Raw genomic sequence first — 18,786 nt, forward strand, 5'->3', positions numbered from 1 at the left:
CCGGGCAGTCTCAGGTGAAAGAGAGAAACGAAGATTACCGGGAGATCACACACAAACTCTCCTTCCCGGCGGTGAGTGGTGTGCGGGTTGGCTGCGTATTGGGCCTGCTCGCTCAGTTCTGCCATGTGTGGCCTTCTGGGCTGCTGATAGGAACTCCCCCCCCCCCCCCCAACCCCTCACCTTCCCCCCCCCCAGCCCCCACCATGTGGGCCAAGGGAGACCTGCTGTCATTCTTGGAGGAGGAGCTCAGCCTTGTAGTGTCCTGTCACCTCCTACCTCAACTTCCTGGAAGTCCTTAGGGATCCTAGCTTTTCTTGGGTGCCCTTTGGGGAGGAAGAAAATCAGGGTGGCCATGTGAAGAGCATTTTATTCAAGCAGTATGATTTCATTTTTGTGGGCGGCGATAATGTGGATTTACTTTTCCTCTGATACACATACATGCATACCTCTGTGGCGGTTCAGCTATGAACTCCTGCTTCCATCCGGGCAAATCCTGACCCAAGAGCCACGGTCTCCCAACCCATCTGCCCTGAGTCTCCAGAAATGCACGCCACGCTTCCCTCTAGTGGCAACCCAGAGATTTCCATGCTCAAGCCAACAGGCTTTATTTTCAAATTTAGATTTTGCTCATTCTCCTTCCCATACAAAGATGATATCCCCCAGCACCTCAGCCTGATGTATGGGCACCACTTTCTAGTCAGCGAAATATGACCTAGGTGTCCTCGCCACAGATCCCTCAGGCTCTCAACAGAGGCTGGTTCCTCAGTCCCCTGTGAGAATAGAGCCTTTAAGACCGCCGTTCCCAAGGATGCGTCTGCACAGAGAAAGTTCATCTGGCTTCAGCTAGAGTATCTGAATCCTCACCGTTGTTTTTATTTCTTAAGTTAAAGAACAAATACACTAGGAAACTTTAGATCTGTATGCTGTCTGCCCACTCTTTCTCCCTTGGAACAGTATTCTCAGGATACATTCCAATAATCGAAGTTTTTGCTATACGGTCCTTTTTCTTCCTCTGTAGGAAGAAAAGTTGAGCAAACCCATACATCAATCCCCTGTACTGGTTGTGTGGATTACAGTAGCCACTGGCCACAGGTCACCATTTAAATTTAAAGGAGTTAAAAATCGTTCACACCGGTGCCTAAGTCAGTGTTCTATGCGGTGACAAGACACCATGAGCCTGGGAGCTCTCACAAAAGGAAGCGCTTGACTGGGGCTTGCTTACGGCGGTGTTGTGTCGGAGGAGGTTGAGCCTGCTATCAGCAGGGCCGGCCGGAAGCACAGCTGCATGAAGGCAGACATGGAGAAGGAGCTGAGAGTTCTGCTTCCGGATCCACAGGCAGCAGGAAAAGAGAGATACTGGGGCTGGCAGGGGCTTCTGACATCTCAAAGCCCACCCCCAATGACACACTTCCCTCAACAAGGCCACACCTCCTAATCCTTTTAAATAGTACAAGTCCCTAAACATTCAAATATATGAGCCTATGAGGGGATGCATTCTTATTCAAACCACCACAGTTGGTCATGGTTCGATGTCCTTGGCATGCACTTTTTTTGCCAGTGGCTTCCTTACTGGGCAGTGTGGAAAGGTGCACAGTTTGCTTTGGGCCATGTTAGTCTGTCTATGCCATCAGTGTGAGCAGGGAAATTTGAATATCATAGTAGTGGGGAGAGAGAGGTTTAGAGCCAGGTAGATCAGATTGCAACCTTATCCTATGTTAGCCTTGCAGCCTTCAGGGAGTTACAGAAACATACAGAGGGGAGGGGGTCACCTAAGTGTCTGCTGCACGGACCTCTGTAAGGATAGAGTGTACCTGGAGCAGAGCGAGCCATACACTATGCACAGTCATGTGCCATGGCTACTGTGTCGAGGAATTCCCAAAGGACTCGGTTAGCTTGGTTAGCACGATTGGCTCGTGCTGTGGGCGAGATGGGAGGAGAGTGGCAAGGAAGTTGGCAGTGCTGCACACAGTTTCCCTAATGCTGAGCATTTGGGAAATACGCCTCAAGACACAGGCCTAGCAAGAATGTAGTGGCAGTCACTAGGTGCTTTCCAAGGACTTGGATGCTTTGTCTAGACCACTCAAGAGCGAGCACTGTTATTTAAAAATGGAAAAGCAGGGACTGGAGAGTTGGCTCAACCACATGGTGGCTCATGGCCATCTACAGTGAGATCTGGTGCCCTCTTCTGGCCTGCGGCGGGTGTACATGCAGGCAAAACACTGTATACATAGTAAATCAATCTTTTTTTTTTTTTTTTTTTTTTAATGGACAGGCAGGGCTGAAGAAACAGCTTGTCTTTCTCCTGCACTGCTCACAACTGGGTCCACGTGGAGGTACACGTCTGTGACCTCAACTACATGGTCCTGGGTAGGCTACATGGGGGCCCTATTTCAATGAAGAGCTAAATACAATGGAGAAGCTAACTGTGTAAGGATTTCTTGGGAGGTTTATAGGTGAAAATGAGACACTTGAGTGGAAACCTTACCATTTTAGGAGAAACGCCCAAAGGCTTGTTCCTCTCCCCTCTGCCACCTTTCTTACACTTGGCGTGTTCTTCACAATGTAGGGGAGGAACATATTTTCACATGATTACGTGTTTTGGTGTGGCGATTTCAACTACCGCATCGATCTTACTTACGAAGAGGTCTTTTATTTCGTTAAACGCCAAGACTGGAAGAAGCTTATGGAATTTGACCAGCTACAGCTACAGAAGTCAAGTGGGAGAGTAAGTCGTACCTTTAAGATAGCGTCAGCAGCTGTGCCTCCTAAACGCGGGCACTGCTTGGTGCGCTAACACCGTAAGTGGCTTTCGCACTGACTCTGGTGGTGGAGAAAACCCGCAGGGTTTTATGAAGTGGGAGAAACGGGAAGGTACAGCCACGCAGACTGCTGAACTTAACGGATCTCTGGCTGGCCACACACAGGGTCCCTGTGCCTTCCGAGTGCTGAGGCGCTATCCCTGAGGGGAAGCCGCGCATCACATTCAGCAGAGGGTCAGGGCTTTCCACCAGCTCTACTGCACTGAGTTTTCTGTCTTTAGACACATGAGTCAGCTCCGCTAGCATGGCCCTCAGTCATGGCTGCCTCCTAGAGTTCCCCTCTGACTAGTCAGATGGAGCACCGCATTGAACACGGCGTCGAACGCTGGTGTACACGGTCTACCTATACCACATACGCTCGTCTATGTGCATGCTTGGCTTCTGCTGTAAGGAACAACTGAGGGACACTTTGGACTCTGCTCGCGGTATTTTGTTACTGCCCTATTCTTGTTGGTGAGAACACTAGCAGAATCATTTACACACTAATCTGTACATAGATTCCCTCCTCGGTGCCCTACAGATTATACTTGTTTTATTGACAGAACAGAGAGTAAAGTTGAATTATGTATCCAAGGTTACGTAGCCAGCACCCCAGGCCACAATTTGCTCCTGCATTGTTCATCACAGAGCACACATGTGCTAGACCATGGCCCGTGTACAGGCTTATAGGGTCTCTGAATGCCGTGGCATATGTGGCACAGGGTCAGAGCAGCCAGCTCCCAGACATCTACAGCTCACCTCCAGCTAAGAGAGTCCTGCTTTCCTTGCAGGGAGTGTGTAAGCATGCCATTTGCTTTTGAGAATGTGGCTGATTAAATGTGCAAGGAGAGGAAAATGAAAGTATCTCTCTTTCCAAAAATCGAGACCCTGGCGGCCACCTTTGGGAAGTTTGCTTGGCCTCACTGAAGTATACAGCTAAGCCATAACACCCTACCAATCTTTTTTTTTTTTTTTTTTTTTTTTTTTTTCCTCCATCAAATTCTGTCTTCTCTGCTACATCAAGTGACAGAACTTTTGCTCCAGTGAGCACACAGTGATCCCTGTCCTGTGGTCCCTTCTCCATCTCCAAGGGGGTGACAAAAGGTGGCTTGCAGGAGGGAACTCAAGGTGCTATGATAGTGTGTGTGTCCAACTATTAGAAGGCATGTGTGTCCAATATCAGACATATTTACCAAGATAGAGTCTTTGACTTTTTAGAACACTTTGAGGGTATACCTTTTTCCTTCGGAAGATGATCTTGTGATTTCTTTTTCCAAATAGATCTTTAAAGACTTTCATGAAGGAACCATTAACTTTGGACCCACCTACAAGTATGATGTTGGATCCGCTGCCTATGATACAAGTGACAAGTGCCGTACGCCAGCCTGGACAGACAGGGTGCTGTGGTGGAGGAAGAAGCATCCGTATGATAAGACAGGTGAGGGCCGTGTGTGTTTCTGAGACCGAGTGGGGGCAGATGAGAATACCATGGGGGGAAGAACCAGTCACTCAGCCCAGCAGCCTGGCTACGGCCTGGCAGTTGCATTTTCTCAATCAGCCAAATGATGACAAGCCATTCTAGATGTCATCATGTTTTAAGCACCTTTAGGCTGGTTCTGCCTCTCTCTCCATCATGACTGCCCCTACCTATCTTCTGTTGTTTATCATCCAAGAAGGAAAGAGGAGTGAGATCATGGGGTGTCTCTTACCTCTCCTCACACCTCTCAGAACTCACTTTGTCCAACCAATTTCTCACCTCTTAAAGCCTCGCTTCCAAATGGAACATGAGCCAGGCTGAATTTTTTTTTAAATCAGTGAGTTGTAAAGTCTGTTTTGAAGTCAGTGGTGCCTAGAAGTGAAGTGAAGGTCATTAAAGCTAAAGCACCTGTATGATCTAGAAGGCAAACAGCCTTCCCACATTTCAAGAGAGGTCTGCAGAGATTTCAAAGCCAGGAACCAGAGCTAAAGCTGGAAGGGATGTATTTTCTTTCAGATTACTCTGAGAGCATCTGCATAGTCCTGGGGCACTGAGAGGCTTTTGAAGCTTAGAGCCTCTCATTGTGCAAAAAAAGCAGGGCTCAGAGGTGACAAACTGTTGCATCCTGGTCCATAGCTTAGAGACTTGTGTGGGGGTAGAGATGGGGTGCCAGGGTTGCACCTGTTCTTAGCAATCTGAACATGAAAAGCTTTTTTACCCCAGCCCCAAAGCAGCCCAAGCCAAACTTCAAGCTCAAGGGGGGAAGCAAAGGAGCCTGAGGCAGGGTAGTTAGGGGCAGCCATCTTGGCTGCCAGCAGTCAGCATCACAGCCATTCCTACTGATGAGGCTTTGTGTCTCCTGCTGGCTGTCGGCCTCTGGGATGGAACCCGGTGAGCAGCTGGAGAACTCAACCTTCTCGACAGCGACCTAGATGGTGATGCCAGAATCAGACACACCTGGTCTCCAGGAACTCTCAAGTACTACGGCCGTGCAGAGCTGCAGGCATCTGACCACAGGTATGGTCCTTGCTGGGGAAAGCGTTGGCTCCACTTCCCCATGGGATGCTGGCATGCTGTCCCTGCAAGGACTGAAAGGATGAGAGAGAGGGCGGGGGGGGGGGGGTCTGAGTGTGTTAGTGAGCGAATGTGTGTGTGTGTGTGTGTGTGTGTGTGTGTTTGTGTGAGAAGGGGAGAGACGGAGGGAGAGAGAGGGAGGGAGGGAAGGAGAGATAGACATATGGGGGGAATCTGTGTACCCATCACTGGGAAGTAATAATTATTAGCATTTTGTCATTGTTCTGTATCATAAATGACATTATTCATGAAAATATCAAAAACACAGCCTGTGCAATGCTACATCTTTGATATGTCCTCAGGTGCCCTGCCGCACAGCTTGGCTTTCTTGGTAGTTTTTAAGCTGTGGTACTGTGATGCTTACAGGTGTAGCTCACTCATTTGCAGCCATTGCTCAGCTCTACACAGAGCCATGGGCTGACCCATTCACCTATAAATGACGATGTTCATCTAGTATTTATGTTGGTGCTGCTGCGCCCAACTATATAACACTGCCACTTTTATGTCTTTGGTTCAGGCTGTTAGACACTAGAGCTGAGCTGAGCTGTCATTTAGCCTTGGCCAGGATGTGCTAGGAATGGAAGGAGACAGAAGACAGCTGGGAGAGGGCAGTCTGATGGCAGCCTCTGAGGGGATTTATTACGGCAGAGAGAGGGCAGTCTGATGGCAGCCTCTGAGGGGATTTATTAGCTTGTTAAACTCTTGCAAGAAATGGAAGAAGGTGGCAGCACAAGAAGGTACGAGGGAGGAAGGTTTAATTCTCCTGCAGTTGTGACAAGAACTGTGTGAGTTATTTGAAGGGAGAAAGGAAGAGGAGAGTGGTAAACCTGGGTCAGAACTTTAGAATTAAAAAAAAAAAAATCCCTCCCCATCAGCAGTGTTGAGGAGAAACAGCCTTGTATGGAATGTTTATCCTAACTCCTGCTGTGTCCTTAGAACCCAGTCCTAGAAATGAGCCCTAGAAACGAAAGATGGCTTGCCATGTAGCTGTGTGCAGAGCCTATGCTCTGGCACCATGTGGCGCCAAGGGCTGGCAGCCTGTGGCTTGTGGGCGGGCAGAGGCAGGTGGGAGGCTAGGATGTGACACCTATCTAAGTCAGTGGTTCTCCACCGTTTCCTCCTCGTGTCTGACATAGACCTGTGCTGGCCATCGTGGAGGTGGAGGTGCAGGAGGTCGACGTGGGAGCCCGAGAGAGGGTTTTCCAGGAGGTGTCCTCTGTCCAAGGCCCTCTGGATGCCACTGTTGTCGTAAACCTTCAGTCTCCAACTCTAGAAGAGAAAAATGAATTTCCCGAGGACCTGCGCACAGAACTTATGCAGACTTTGGGGAATTATGGGACGATTATTCTGGTCAGGTAACCCCACCCCCCACCCCGCCCCTCGGATGTGTGTTCTGGAGTGACAGTGGGATCCAAGAGGGCTGCATTAAGTTCCTAGGATTGACTGGCTGATCTCCTGTATCACAGGATCAACCAAGGGCAGATGCTGGTGACCTTTGCAGAGAGCCACTCGGCTCTCAGTGTGCTGGGTGTGGACGGCATGAAGGTAAGTGGTACTTAGTCACCCTGTGGCGTGGAGCTGACCTGTCCCCGTAGTTACATGGCCATGACTACCCTGGCTGGTGTCCTACCTTTGTGGGAACCTCAATGCTTAGGCGGCTGGGATTCTCCATCCGGCCCTTGTGTCTTGGAACCTGGCCTTGTTCCATGTACAGAAGCTAGAAGTGTGGTTCATACTGAGTTCTTTGCTCACACCTGCATGGAGAGGACGCCCCACCTTTCTCCCAAGAAAGACTGTTTTGAGATGTGCCGCTCACACTTAGATCCATTTTGATAAGATCTTGGTTTAAGTTTGCACAGAGGTGTTAATCCAGCGTCTCTTCCAATGCGCGTGTGAGCCAGGCTGAGCTCACCCGGGGTCTGGACTTTTGGGGTTTCCTTACCAAATTGTGAGGATCACTGCGGTTGAAGAGAATAACACTTGTGACTAGAGGCCACTGTGGTGACTATTGTCCTCACTTGCTGGCTGGCCTCTCAGGTAAAAGGCAGAGCTGTGAAGATTCGACCAAAGACCAAAGATTGGCTGGAAGGCTTGAGAGAGGAGCTTATTCGAAAGCGGGACAGCATGGCCCCCGTGTCTCCCACCGCCAACTCCTGCTTGTTGGAGGAGAGCTTTGACTTCACAAGTCTGGATTATGAATCAGAAGGTGAGTGACCTGCCAGGAAGGACAGGCAAAGAGTTCTAGTGACGGGCAGGCCTTGCCTAAAGCCCATGTCACAGCGGTTTCTGAGGACAGTGTGATAGCTGTGGATCGCATCCATGTGTTAATGTCCACGTACGGGGATGGCTCAGGGAACTGGAAAGGACATCTCATCTGCATTAACGGTGGCATTGAGGCTATTGGCAGTGGGTATGAATTGAGGTGGGGACCTGGCTCCTGTGCCTGTTAGCAGGTTCTCACAGAATACTGAGTTAGTTACGTTGGCTTTACCATGTTCAGATTCCTGACACAGACCATTTATAAGGGAGGATTCTTCATTTTGGGTCACGGTTCATAGGTCTATAGCTATTTTAGTTACTGTTCCTATTGCTGTGATAAAGCACCATGACCAAAAGCATCTTGGAGGGAGAAAAAGGTTGATTTCAGCTTATATTTCCACATCATAGTCCGTCATCAAGGAAAATCAGGAACTGAAGCGGTGGCCGTGAAGGAGAGCCACTTACTGGCCCGCTCAACCTGCTTTATTTTTTCCTTTTGGCTTTTTTTGTTGTTTGTTTTTGGGTTGTTTTTGTTTGTTTGTTTGTTTTTTGTTTTGTTTTGTTTTGTTTTGTTTTGTTTTGTTTGGAGGCAGGGTTTCTCTCTGTAGCCTTGGCTATCCTAGACTCGCTTTGTAGACCTGGCTGGCCTCAACCTCATAGCGATCTGCCTGCCTCTGCCTCCTGAATACTGGGATTAAAGGTGTGCGCCACCATGCCCAGCGGGCCTCCATGCCAAGGTATGCCGCCCCACATCAGCACGAGCCCTTCCTTCCCTGGTCAGACTTCTCTGGACACCCCCCCCGACACACACACACACAGACGCAATCTTGCAGCATCCCTCCAGCCCATCAGATTGACAGCCAGCAAGACAGTCCCACTGGTCAAAGGCTGGACCGCTGCGCCCTAATTATTCTCCCCATCATGTGACTTGTTCTTCCTTGAAGGGGACGTCCTGGAAGATGATGAAGACTACTTAGTGGATGAGTTTGGCCAGCCTGTGGCCTCAGACAGTGAACTTTGTGCAGACGACTCTTGTGACACCGCGAGCTCCTCAGGGCCTGCCAGCAAATCTCTTGCACTAGCTAAAAAGAAGCAACATCCAACATACAAAGGTAGCTCCTCCTCCACTCTCCTGGGGCAGGGCTGGACCAGTGTCGTGGTCCTCTTGAAGGGTGGCTGTTGAGCGCGCAGGCCCCAGGAGAGGCTCAGCAGCATACAATACAGAGCTTGGTCTTGGGGAGGGCTTCTTCTACCCCACACATTTCCTCTGGGTTTTTTTTTTTTTTTCCTAGAAACTGGTTTTACATTTGTGATTTTACCCCCAATGCTTTTCCTGGTTGAATCCCTGAAGAGACACATTCTGTATCTACACCCAGGTGCATAAAAAAAGATCGTGTGGAATGAATTTCTATCCTGGATTAAGCGGCAGAATCTTAGGTTAATTTAGATTAAGTTGACTCTGGTACATCCAAAATTCCCTAGCTGCCTTCCACTGTGTCCCCAGCTCGGGGGACACTGTAGCCAACAGTGGAGGCCCCTTGGGAACACAGAGCACGGTGACAGGGAATTAAGCTGTTTCTTTGTCAAGAGATGTACATAGACTCACCTACTCCACATGTCCCCTTGATTAAATAACAGCGCCAAACCAAGCAGTGTCTTGCCACTCTAGAAGCACTGGCTGGTTTTAACATCTGAGTTGCTAAGTCTGCCATAAAGATTTGGATTTGGTAAGGTGTGTGGGGCAGTGTGTATGACACCGAGTCAGCATTGGTGATGCTTACACTCCTCTGGTAGTCTCTCCCTCTCCTACAGCTTTGGCCCCTCCTGGTCTTCTCAGAGGAATGTACCCACCATGATATCAGGCACTCAGCATGTGGCTAGCCGAAGCTTCTAAGGGCTTGCCACCGGTGCCAGGCTAGCAAAGAAGGGGGCTATTCCCAGCTTCTAAGTCATTAGCCACATTTTAGGGTGAGGAAGTGAGCTCTCCTCCCTCTGGTTTTGTTGTTGTTGTTGTTTTGTTTTGTTTGTTTTTTCAAGACAGTGTTTCTCTGTATAGCCTTGGCTGTTCTGGACTCGCTTTGTAAACCAGCCTGGCCTCAAACTCACAGCAATCCACCTGCCTCTGCCACCTGGGTGCTGGGATTAAAAGCGTGCATCACCACGCCCAGGCTCCCTCTGATTTTAGCTTGTGTACATGTGTGGCTGGTCATTTTGGAAGGAGATGGGTCTGTGCGTTAAAACATGCCAGGGTTTCTCAAGTCTGGTAAGCCAGGCCCACAGCTCCCTGGGTGTTCCAAGCAGGCACTAGATGTGCCCTCAGTTTGAAACCAGCCCCCCTGGGTGTCCATAGCACTTCTGCCTACTATGGTGTGCTCTGCACAAGGACGTCTCTGACCGTTTGGAAGAGACCATCTTTCTCATAGCTGCCGTGTCCTCCAGACGACGCTGACCTGGTGAAGTTAAAGCAGGAGCTGGAAGTTGTTGGGGACTTTCGCCACCGTTCTCCGAGCAGGTCCCTGTCCGTCCCTAATAGGCCTCGGCCACCTCACCCACCACAGAGACCCCCCCCTCCAAGTAAGACTTTGCTTACTCTGAGCTTGCTGCAATGCCTTCTGGGAATAACCGCACACCTCCCACTACTGAAAATCACGACTCTAAACCGCTGGGTCCCTTCTGACGCACCCTCCATGTGGGACTCCTTGTCATCTAAAGCTAGGACGTGTGCTAGGCTGGAGGTCATTGGTTTCTCATAGCATGAGAAACAGTGCCTTTCTAAAACTGTTCATCCAGGACCTTGGCTTTTGCTCCAGACACCTTACCTTTGAAATCGAGAGTGTGAAAATGCCTGTAACCCTATAAGGGAATTTTTCTCGCCTTTCAGTTGGGTGCTTGTTCCTTTGACAGATGCCTAGACCTGCTCTTTAGGAATCCCGTCCACCCAGAGACCTAGCATGCACACCCCGAGCCCAGGTCACCATCCACCTCCCATTCTTGAGTTTTGCTCTCTAGAGATGAGGCCGGTCCTGCTCAGGCTCTCTTAGGATGGCCATTTCCCTCCAGCCCCTCGGATAATGCTTCTCCCATCACACGTGCCTTAACCTCAGCATAACCTTGTGGCTTGCTCTTGATTTGTTTCTGTTTTATGCCGTTACAGTTTGCTTCCCTCCCTGCCAAACTGTGACAAACACAGACTTTTCTAAACTGTTCCTTCCAAAATTGGGTTTACCCAGAGCTAACGTATGGCAGAAATCAGTATCAAGCTCATCTTTGCTTTTCTGATCTTATATTCAGGAAATAGAAAGGATACTAAAAATATCAAGTTTATAAGTTGTTTTGTTGTGGGAAATTGAAGCAGGAGGATGAACCGTTTAGGGCCAGACTAGGCTACATAGTGAGAATGTACCTCAAATTTTAAATTTTAAAGTTATATAAATAAATTTACAATCATATTATTTTAAGAGCTTTTATAAAATAGTTATAGGGAAGAATCAAAATTGTAAATTTACTTGGCTACCTAAAAGTAACAGTTTCAATTTTTCTTCCATTATTCAATTCAACTTCATATATATATATAATTCTACCGAAAAGAAAGTTTTAACAAACATTCTTGGTCATTTATTTTTATTTCACTGACTGTGTCATTAAATATTCTAAGACATAACTCATTAATGCCTAAAAGCAAAATGTAATATAATTCATTTCTCTGAGTTGAAGATTCTAGAACTTTTATCTTCTCTCAAACATTTAAAAAATATTCTAGGGGGCTGGAGAGATGGATCAGAGGTTAACAGTATAACAGTACTGGTTGCTATTTCAGAGGTCCTAAGTTCAAGTCCAAGTAACCGCCTGGTGGCTCACAACCAACTGTTATGAGATCTGATACCCTCTTCCAGCCTGCAGGCATACAGACAGACAGAACACAGTATATATAATGGATAAATCTTTTAAAAGAATGTTCTAAGGCTGGGGAGATGGCCCAGTGGTTAAGAACATGGGCCATACAAGCCTGATAGCCCTCCCTGTGGTTGGATCTGTGTACATCAGATCCCCAGAATCCAGGATGTAAAAGCCAACGTGTTGGACATGCTGTCTTTAATCCCGGTCTCTTAGTGCATGCTAGGAAAGGAGACGAGAGCCCAAGAACCTGAAAACCAGCTCCCCTAGACTGTGCATTGCAAATATCGGAGACCCTGGCTCAACGGAGTTAGAAGACAAGGACCCAAGACTCTCCTCTGTCTTTACATATGTGTGTGGCATATGTGTGCGCGCACACACACATAAATGATTTGTGCACATACCTGCATACACACACACACATTTTCAAACATTTAAAACAATTGTTCCTAATAATAATATGGTTTTTGTTGTTGTCTTTTTTGAGACAGGGTTTCTCTGTGTAATAGCCCTGGCTGTCCTGAAACTCTCTTTGTAGGCCAGGCTGGCCTAGAACTCACTGAGATCTGCCTGCCTCTGCCTACCATGGTGGTGCATGCCTGTAATCCCAGCACTCTGGACAATATGTTTTAAGCCATTTGAAAACCCATTGGTTTTTATATGAGATTAGAAGCCCCCTGCGTGGTAGACTTAATTGGCATTTCCATGCCGTTTCCCCAGATCAGAGAGTCATAGGAAAACTGCTTTGTTTTCTGTGGCTCTGGGGATGGAACCCGAGCCCATCCCTGCTACATGAGCTCTCTCTGCTGCTAACCCACTGCCACAGCCCCAAAAAGAAGTTCCCCAGAGTCTTATAGGGCCCATGCTGTATGGCTTGCGAGTCTGCACACCTCACCTTGGCTGCGTCTGCCTTTTCGGCTGCCTCCTCCCAACTTGGAGCTTGGTAGCGTTGCCAAGTCCCTGAAGCCCGCACTCTGTCCTTTCGTTTTCTACAGCTGGTTTGATGGTGAAGAAGTCGGCCTCGGATGTGTCCATCTCCCTGGGCACTCATGGGCACTACTCAATCTTGCAGACTGCAAGACTGCTTCCGGGAGCACCTCAGCAGCCGGTAAGTCCTCTGTCTGCCGCCCAAGTGGTCAGCATTTTAGACCTGTAGGAGCAGTGAGTGCCTGACCTCAAGGTCATGTGGCTCCTGTCTTTTCAAGGAATCTGTAACTCTGTCTCCTTAACCCTCTCCCTGCCCACCACCTCACTCACTCCCCAAACCCCTACTGCCTAGTGACAACTTCTTTACAGAAGTTAAGTGGTTGTGCAAAGCACTGGAAGAGACCGCCCTTTAACAAGCAACCCCCAGTGCCCCGCAAGGCAAACTACCCACTAGGCAGACTCCCTCACTCTCTTGCAGTTCTCGCCTTTGCCCAGGTCTATAGAGCATTGGGTGGTAAGGGGGAAAAGAGAAATCCAGATAAGTTTGGCCGTTTTGGTGTAAGGCTAGAGATGCACCAGGCCTGAATTCTGCCAGATCAGGGTTCTGAAAAGTAGCAAGGGAAGGGGCAGGGTGACTGACCCTGGAGGAGTCCTGGGCTACAGACAGACCTGTAGACTAAGGTCAGTGGCGAGGAAGTGACGGCAGTGCTGTTGTACTGAGGAAGCTACACAGGCTGGCAAGCTGGGCCAGGCAGGCAGGTGCAGTCAGGGCAGGCTGAGGAGCTAACTAGATTCCAGACTCTAGCACGGTAGTAAAAGTGAGTCTCAGATGACCCAAGAGCTGAGTGAACAGGTAGAAATTTTCTGCTGGGAGACACATATCTGGGAGGAGTGTTCACACAGACTGCAGAAGGCATGGCCTGAAGCTGCACTCTCCAGCTCTACCTGGCTATGGATATAAAAACAAAGGATGGTGCATCCACATTGTAAAAACCCTGCCATCATCAGGGCTTCAGCTCTGACTGTTACTGCGCTTCTGTTCTTGGTGGGTGAAGGGCATCGGGAGGTGTGGTTCACTCTCATCCGACGGATTCTGCATAGCTCACGTTCACGTGCAGACCACCCACCACCGGTACAGACAACGCAGGTGACTGTGTACACTGTGCACCTCAGAGGCTCATTTCCTACCTGCATTAACCCATGTCTCTTCCTGATTCTGTGCTCAAGCCCAAGGCAAGAACTGGAATAAGTAAACCTTACAACGTCAAACAGATCAAAACCACCAACGCTCAGGAGGCGGAAGCAGCCATCAGGTGTCTGCTGGAAGCTGGCGGAGGTAGGTGGCTCTTGGGAACCACCTTCCAAAGCCAAAGGGGAGGGAGTGCCTCTTTATACACTCACTGACATGACAGAGGCCCAGAGAAGAGTGGCAAACTTTTCTCCCCCTCTCTCTCCCTCCCTCTCTCCCTCTCTCTCTCCCTCCTTCCCTCTCTCTCTCCCTTTCTCTCTCTCTCTTCCTTTCTTTCTCCTTTTCTTTTCCTTTCCTCTTTTTGATGTAACGATAAATGGAAACATTTTATTTTATTTACTTATTTTGATATATTTTCCACTTAAAAGTACATACTCAAAATTCATGAAGGATATATAAAGTAATCCCATGATTATTTTAGAGATTAAACAAAACTTTTGAAAAGGCTAACGTTGGGCCAGTGAACTGAGGACATGAGTTCAGTCCCGGGACTCACATGGTAGAAGGAGAACTCATTACCATGAGCTGTCTTCTGACCTCAGCAAGTGCCGCATGGCCCCTCTGGGCCCCTCCGTATTCACACAGAGATTAGAGTCATAAGTACAGATTCATCCTGCAAGCTGGGTGACAGAGGACAGTTGTGTGTGCCCTTACTGCAAACACAAAACCCTCCTTGTAAAAGCATGGGCAAATGTAAATAAATCCTGTGCTTCGGGCTGGGGTACCCTCCCCACCACCCTCCTGTTAGTTTTCTGTTGCTGTCACCTCACTTAGTGTCTGTCCTACTTGGAGTTTCTCCCATTCTTTCACGTCACTGCTACAAACACGTGCTGTTTTGGTTTGGGCTACGATCCAGTATCTCTTTTGGAGAGGAGAGTTTATGCCCTCTTAAAAGACAAATGGGATATTATAATTGCCCAGTTGCATTGTCCAGGGTATTTATCAGACTTGGAATTGTCCACACACCAAAGGAGGGCAGAGAGCATGGTTAGAAACCTGAGAAACATTGTCGAAGGGCTACACAGCACAGGTGGTTTTGGTTTTTATTAGCTTATAAATGAATAAAAATATAATACATTCATACAACGGAGTATTAGTCAGCCATGGGGATGTGGTGGTATAGATTACAGAGAGGGTAAACCTTGAAAACATTATGCTGAGTGAAAGAAGTGAGACATAGAATCACATAGTGTGTTATCCCACATGTACGTGATGTCCACGGTAGGCAAATCCATAGGGACGGGGAGCTGTGGGGAGGAAGAAGGAATAGAAAACACGGTCTAGTGTTAGATCATGGTGATGCATTAAAAAACCATCAAAATGGGCAAAGTTTAAGGCCGGTGAATTATAATTCAAAGAAACATGTTTAAAGAGCAGACAGCTCTGGAGATGCATGAGGTTTGAAGTCTCCCCACCCTCTCTATGCAATGCTGTCTTGTTCGTGCTCGTGTTGAGACCCCGATGCTTTCTGGATCCTCTTCCTTGAGACGCTTACAACACATTCCATATGGTATCAGGCTCTCACCGATCTTTCCCCAGGCCCCACCCCTGTGAAGGAGGTATCTATGGACCGCTGAGACCAGACCGAGCTGTCTGGTCCTGACTGTCCCTAAAGGGCTTCATTATAACTCTAAGGAAACACCTTGGCTTTGGGTGGTAGACTCTCCACATGACAAGATGTGCAGGGAATTCCACGACCTTGCACTTGAGCTGAGCTATTCTGTTTCAGGTATCCCAGAAGCAGCCCCAGGTGCCACACCCCTGAGAGACCAAGGGTCTTCCAGGCCGGAGCCTATGTCTGTGGGAGGCAATCCAGAGGCCTCCCTGGGGCCCCCAGCCCTGCCCCGCCGGCCTGCTCCTAGGGTTCCTGCTATGAAGAAGCCAACTTTGAGGAGGACAGGAAAGGTAAGAAGCCAAGGCCTGTGAACCAGCCATTCCAGGGTTACTCAAGGCCTTGTGACATAAAATTATGTCAGAGACAGAAATGAAGGTGGGTCTGGTTTCTCTACTGTCACCTGCATCCTAGACTCAGCCATGTCTGGGGGGAAGTGGCTCTTTCTGCAACTGTGTTCCTCTGACCTTCCTGCTATAGCTTGCCCTCAGCTGAGCCGTACAAGGAGCTCACTGTCCCTTGCAGATTCTCACTGTGACAGTCATGAGCAGCTTAACAGAGACTGCTCCCTGAGTGTCCCCAGTCTCCACAGGGAGCTGCAGCGGATGCTTCTTGTGGAGTGGTCCAGGGCTGCTGTTTGTGTGTGCTCTGTGCATGTGGTCTCACCTGCAAGCACTAACCGGGGCTGGGGAGACACGAGGTCGCTAAGAGTGCTTGCTGCACAAGCACAAGCACCTGAGTCTGGATCCCATCGCTCAGGTAAAAAAAAAAAAAAAAAAAAAAAAGTATGGTATAGCCACCCACATGTGCACCTGTAAGCCAGAGATGTAGAGGGCAGAGATGGGAGGATGGCTGGGGCTGAATGGTGAGAGACTCTGTCACAGAGGAATGAGGTGAGCGATAAAAGGAGATGCCCAAGCTCCTCTAGGCCTCTCTGTACAGGTGCACACACCCCACACACAGAGGCTCACACACCACAAGCATATGACTGACAACTCTCTTTCACTCTCTCTCCCTCCCCCTCCTTCTCTCCCCGCTTCTTCCCCCTCTTCCTATCTTCCTCCCTCCCTTCCTCTCTCTCTCTCTCTCTCTGTCTTTGTGTCTCTGTTCCTCTGTCTGTCTCTGTCTCTCTCCCTCCCTCCCTCCTTCTCCGCCGCTCTCTCCTCTCTCTCTCTTACACACATACACATACACACACTCTCTCTCTCTCTCTCTCTCTCTCTCTCTCTCTCTCTCTCTCTCTCTCTCTCTCTCTAAGGAGTTCCTAGATCAGCAATTTTACCCTGCTCACCTGGCCGTGGGCTCCTGCAGGCCTGACAGCTTCTCTCACCACTTTTCTTGCAGATTGTTTTCTGCTCTCGCTCACAAGCTTCTCAGCCTTGCTTACTGCTGCAAAGACATGAGTTTGTAAGGACAGTAGCTGCCCAGAGACTGACACCTCTAGATACTGCTGGATCTTCCGTTTGATCTCAATTACCGGGCCATTCGGTAATCCCTGCCTGGGCACCATAGACTGACTATTGCTTTTCCAGCCTGCCCAGCGTGAGAGGTCTCTCTGGCATGTGCCCGTGTATGGCGTTTGCTGTCTGCCTTCCGGCTTGTGCCTCTGTCCTGCACTGGCCTATTGCTGCCCGTCCAGTTTCCGTGCTTTGTTGCAAAATGGAATTTCCCCCTCTTTCTCATGTGTGCACTGGCTCTGTCTTCTCAGGAAGCGAGTTGGGCTCTCGTCAGAGGCTGCACAGGAATTTTGGTACAAGGCTGGTGGAGAAGGGTTGTGCTTTCAGTTTGTTTTCCTTTTTGTTGTTGTTGTTGTTGTTTTCCTTTTTAATAAGAACCAAAGGAAACACTGGGCCTGGTTGCCCTGTGCTCAACTGCCCGGCTCCATCTGTACCAAAGCTTCACTTTGCACCATGCAGTTTAAAAGCAGAGCTAAAAAAATGTGGAGCCCTTGTGTGAAGTTCTCCTTCCTTCTGTGTTGAAATACCAAAGGTTCAAGGAGAAAGTAGAGCCATTAGCCCTTCCAGCTGCAACATGTCCCCTCCCCAGCATGGGACAGTGCATGCTGAACAACGGTCAGCTGCTAGGGCCGCAGCACCTCATAACAAATGTTTCAGAGGGGTTCTCGCTGAGTTGAGAGAACATTTCGTCAGGCAACCAAGACAACTTCGTCATAAGTTACCCAACTGGCTCTGGTTTTTAAACTCCTCTGTCATTCTTTGCCCATGCTAGGCTATGCACCCCTTCTGCACTTTCTCCTGCTCACACCGCTGGCTCCCGGCCAGTCTCTGATCTCAAACTGGCTACCTCCACCTCATCCATCTCTAGAACCTACTGAGTGTTGTCTGGGCACCGACTTCTTACCTGCTGGCTTCTCATTTACACTCTGCCTTGCCTTTCCCTCAGACCACATTACCAGAAGACCAATGTGAGCAGCAGCCTGCCCATTTTACAATCGCTTCCCAGGAAATGAGCCTTGAGACCCCTCCTGCAACAGCAGCCCCTCACGTCCCACCTATTCCCAAACCAAGAACATTTCAGCCTGGGAAAGGTGTTGGGAGGAAGCCGAGCAGTGACAAGCCAGCACTGGATGAAGCTCCTCCCATGACAGCCGCTGTGGAGTTAGCGCCTCCTCCAGAGGCCCTGTCTCTGGCTCCCAAGGTGCCCCCGAGGAGGAAGAAGTCTGCACCAGCAACCTTCCACCTGGAGGTCTTGAAGAGCAACAGCCCACTTCTCCAGGACCTCACATGTCCCAGCAGCTCTCCGTCCCCATTGCAGCCCGACACCCACCCACTCTGTCCACAGGTGGGCCCTCTTGGCCTTTCCTCTGCCGTAAGCCACGGAATTAATGGCCCTATAGTGACAGAGCCCGAGGCGGCCTCTTTTCCCGGCGATTATCCAGATCCTTTCTGGAGCCTTCTCCACCACCCTAAGCTGTTGAGTAATAACTGGCTGTCCAAGAGCTCTGAGCCCTTAGACTTGGGGTCCAGGGACCCTGAGAGGACACACCCAGACCCAGCACAGGTCAGTGCCTCAGTGGCTGAGAGGTGGCTCCCGCCAGACCATGGGGGGAAAGAAGAGAAGTATTGGAGATGCATGAAAACTGAGAGGCAACAGACCCAACGCACATGTCCTGGCGATGCGTCCTAACAGGGCATGTAGTACACTTCCTTCCTGAAGCCACCCTATAGCACACGCATGAAAATCAGGTGTGGTGGGCCAGTATGAGTTTTCACATGTTGTGTCTTTGCGGGACATGGACAATACGAGGCATGTTTCATCCAGAGGGTGAACGGAAATTGGGTTAAGCAGCACACCATAAGCCCAAGACCACAGCCATGTACAAGCCATGCAGGAGCCAGCTGGGCCATACTTGAGTGGAGTGTAATAGTGCACGTGTCACAACCAAAACAGTATTGCCAACAGCTCTCACAGGACTGAGACATAATCACAGCTAACACACAGAGGGTGGTCACCTGAATATCTGTGGGAGACCAGT

At 49.3% G+C, this 18,786-nt stretch overlaps 1 protein-coding gene across 5 annotated transcripts in view; it reads left to right on the forward strand.

Moving 5' to 3' along the window:
- Nucleotides 1-18,521, forward strand: part of Synj2 (synaptojanin 2) — a 98,950-nt gene extending 80,429 nt beyond the window's left edge. For 2 of the 5 annotated variants that reach the window (XM_051164053.1, XM_051164056.1), the window contains 13 exons: nt 1-71; nt 2,567-2,725; nt 4,080-4,236; nt 5,175-5,292; nt 6,486-6,704; nt 6,816-6,894; nt 7,387-7,555; nt 8,553-8,720; nt 10,048-10,182; nt 12,498-12,610; nt 13,657-13,765; nt 15,408-15,583; nt 17,694-18,521. The exon at nt 1-71 is cut by the window's left edge and continues 122 nt beyond it. In XM_051164053.1, coding sequence (XP_051020010.1) covers nt 1-71; nt 2,567-2,725; nt 4,080-4,236; nt 5,175-5,292; nt 6,486-6,704; nt 6,816-6,894; nt 7,387-7,555; nt 8,553-8,720; nt 10,048-10,182; nt 12,498-12,610; nt 13,657-13,765; nt 15,408-15,583; nt 17,694-18,437 — 2,417 coding nt within the window. In that variant the 3' untranslated portion in view covers nt 18,438-18,521. Of the gene's footprint in view, nt 72-2,566; nt 2,726-4,079; nt 4,237-5,174; nt 5,293-6,485; nt 6,705-6,815; nt 6,895-7,386; nt 7,556-8,552; nt 8,721-10,047; nt 10,183-12,497; nt 12,611-13,656; nt 13,766-15,407; nt 15,584-16,634; nt 17,008-17,693 lie in introns of those variants that run through there. The other 3 variants (XM_051164055.1, XM_051164054.1, XM_051164057.1) reach the window with 3 other exon arrangements.
- Nucleotides 18,522-18,786: the final 265 nt, after the last annotated feature.

This window comes from Acomys russatus, chromosome 21 (assembly GCF_903995435.1).
Source record: "Acomys russatus chromosome 21, mAcoRus1.1, whole genome shotgun sequence".
Taxonomy (NCBI): domain Eukaryota; kingdom Metazoa; phylum Chordata; class Mammalia; order Rodentia; family Muridae; genus Acomys; species Acomys russatus.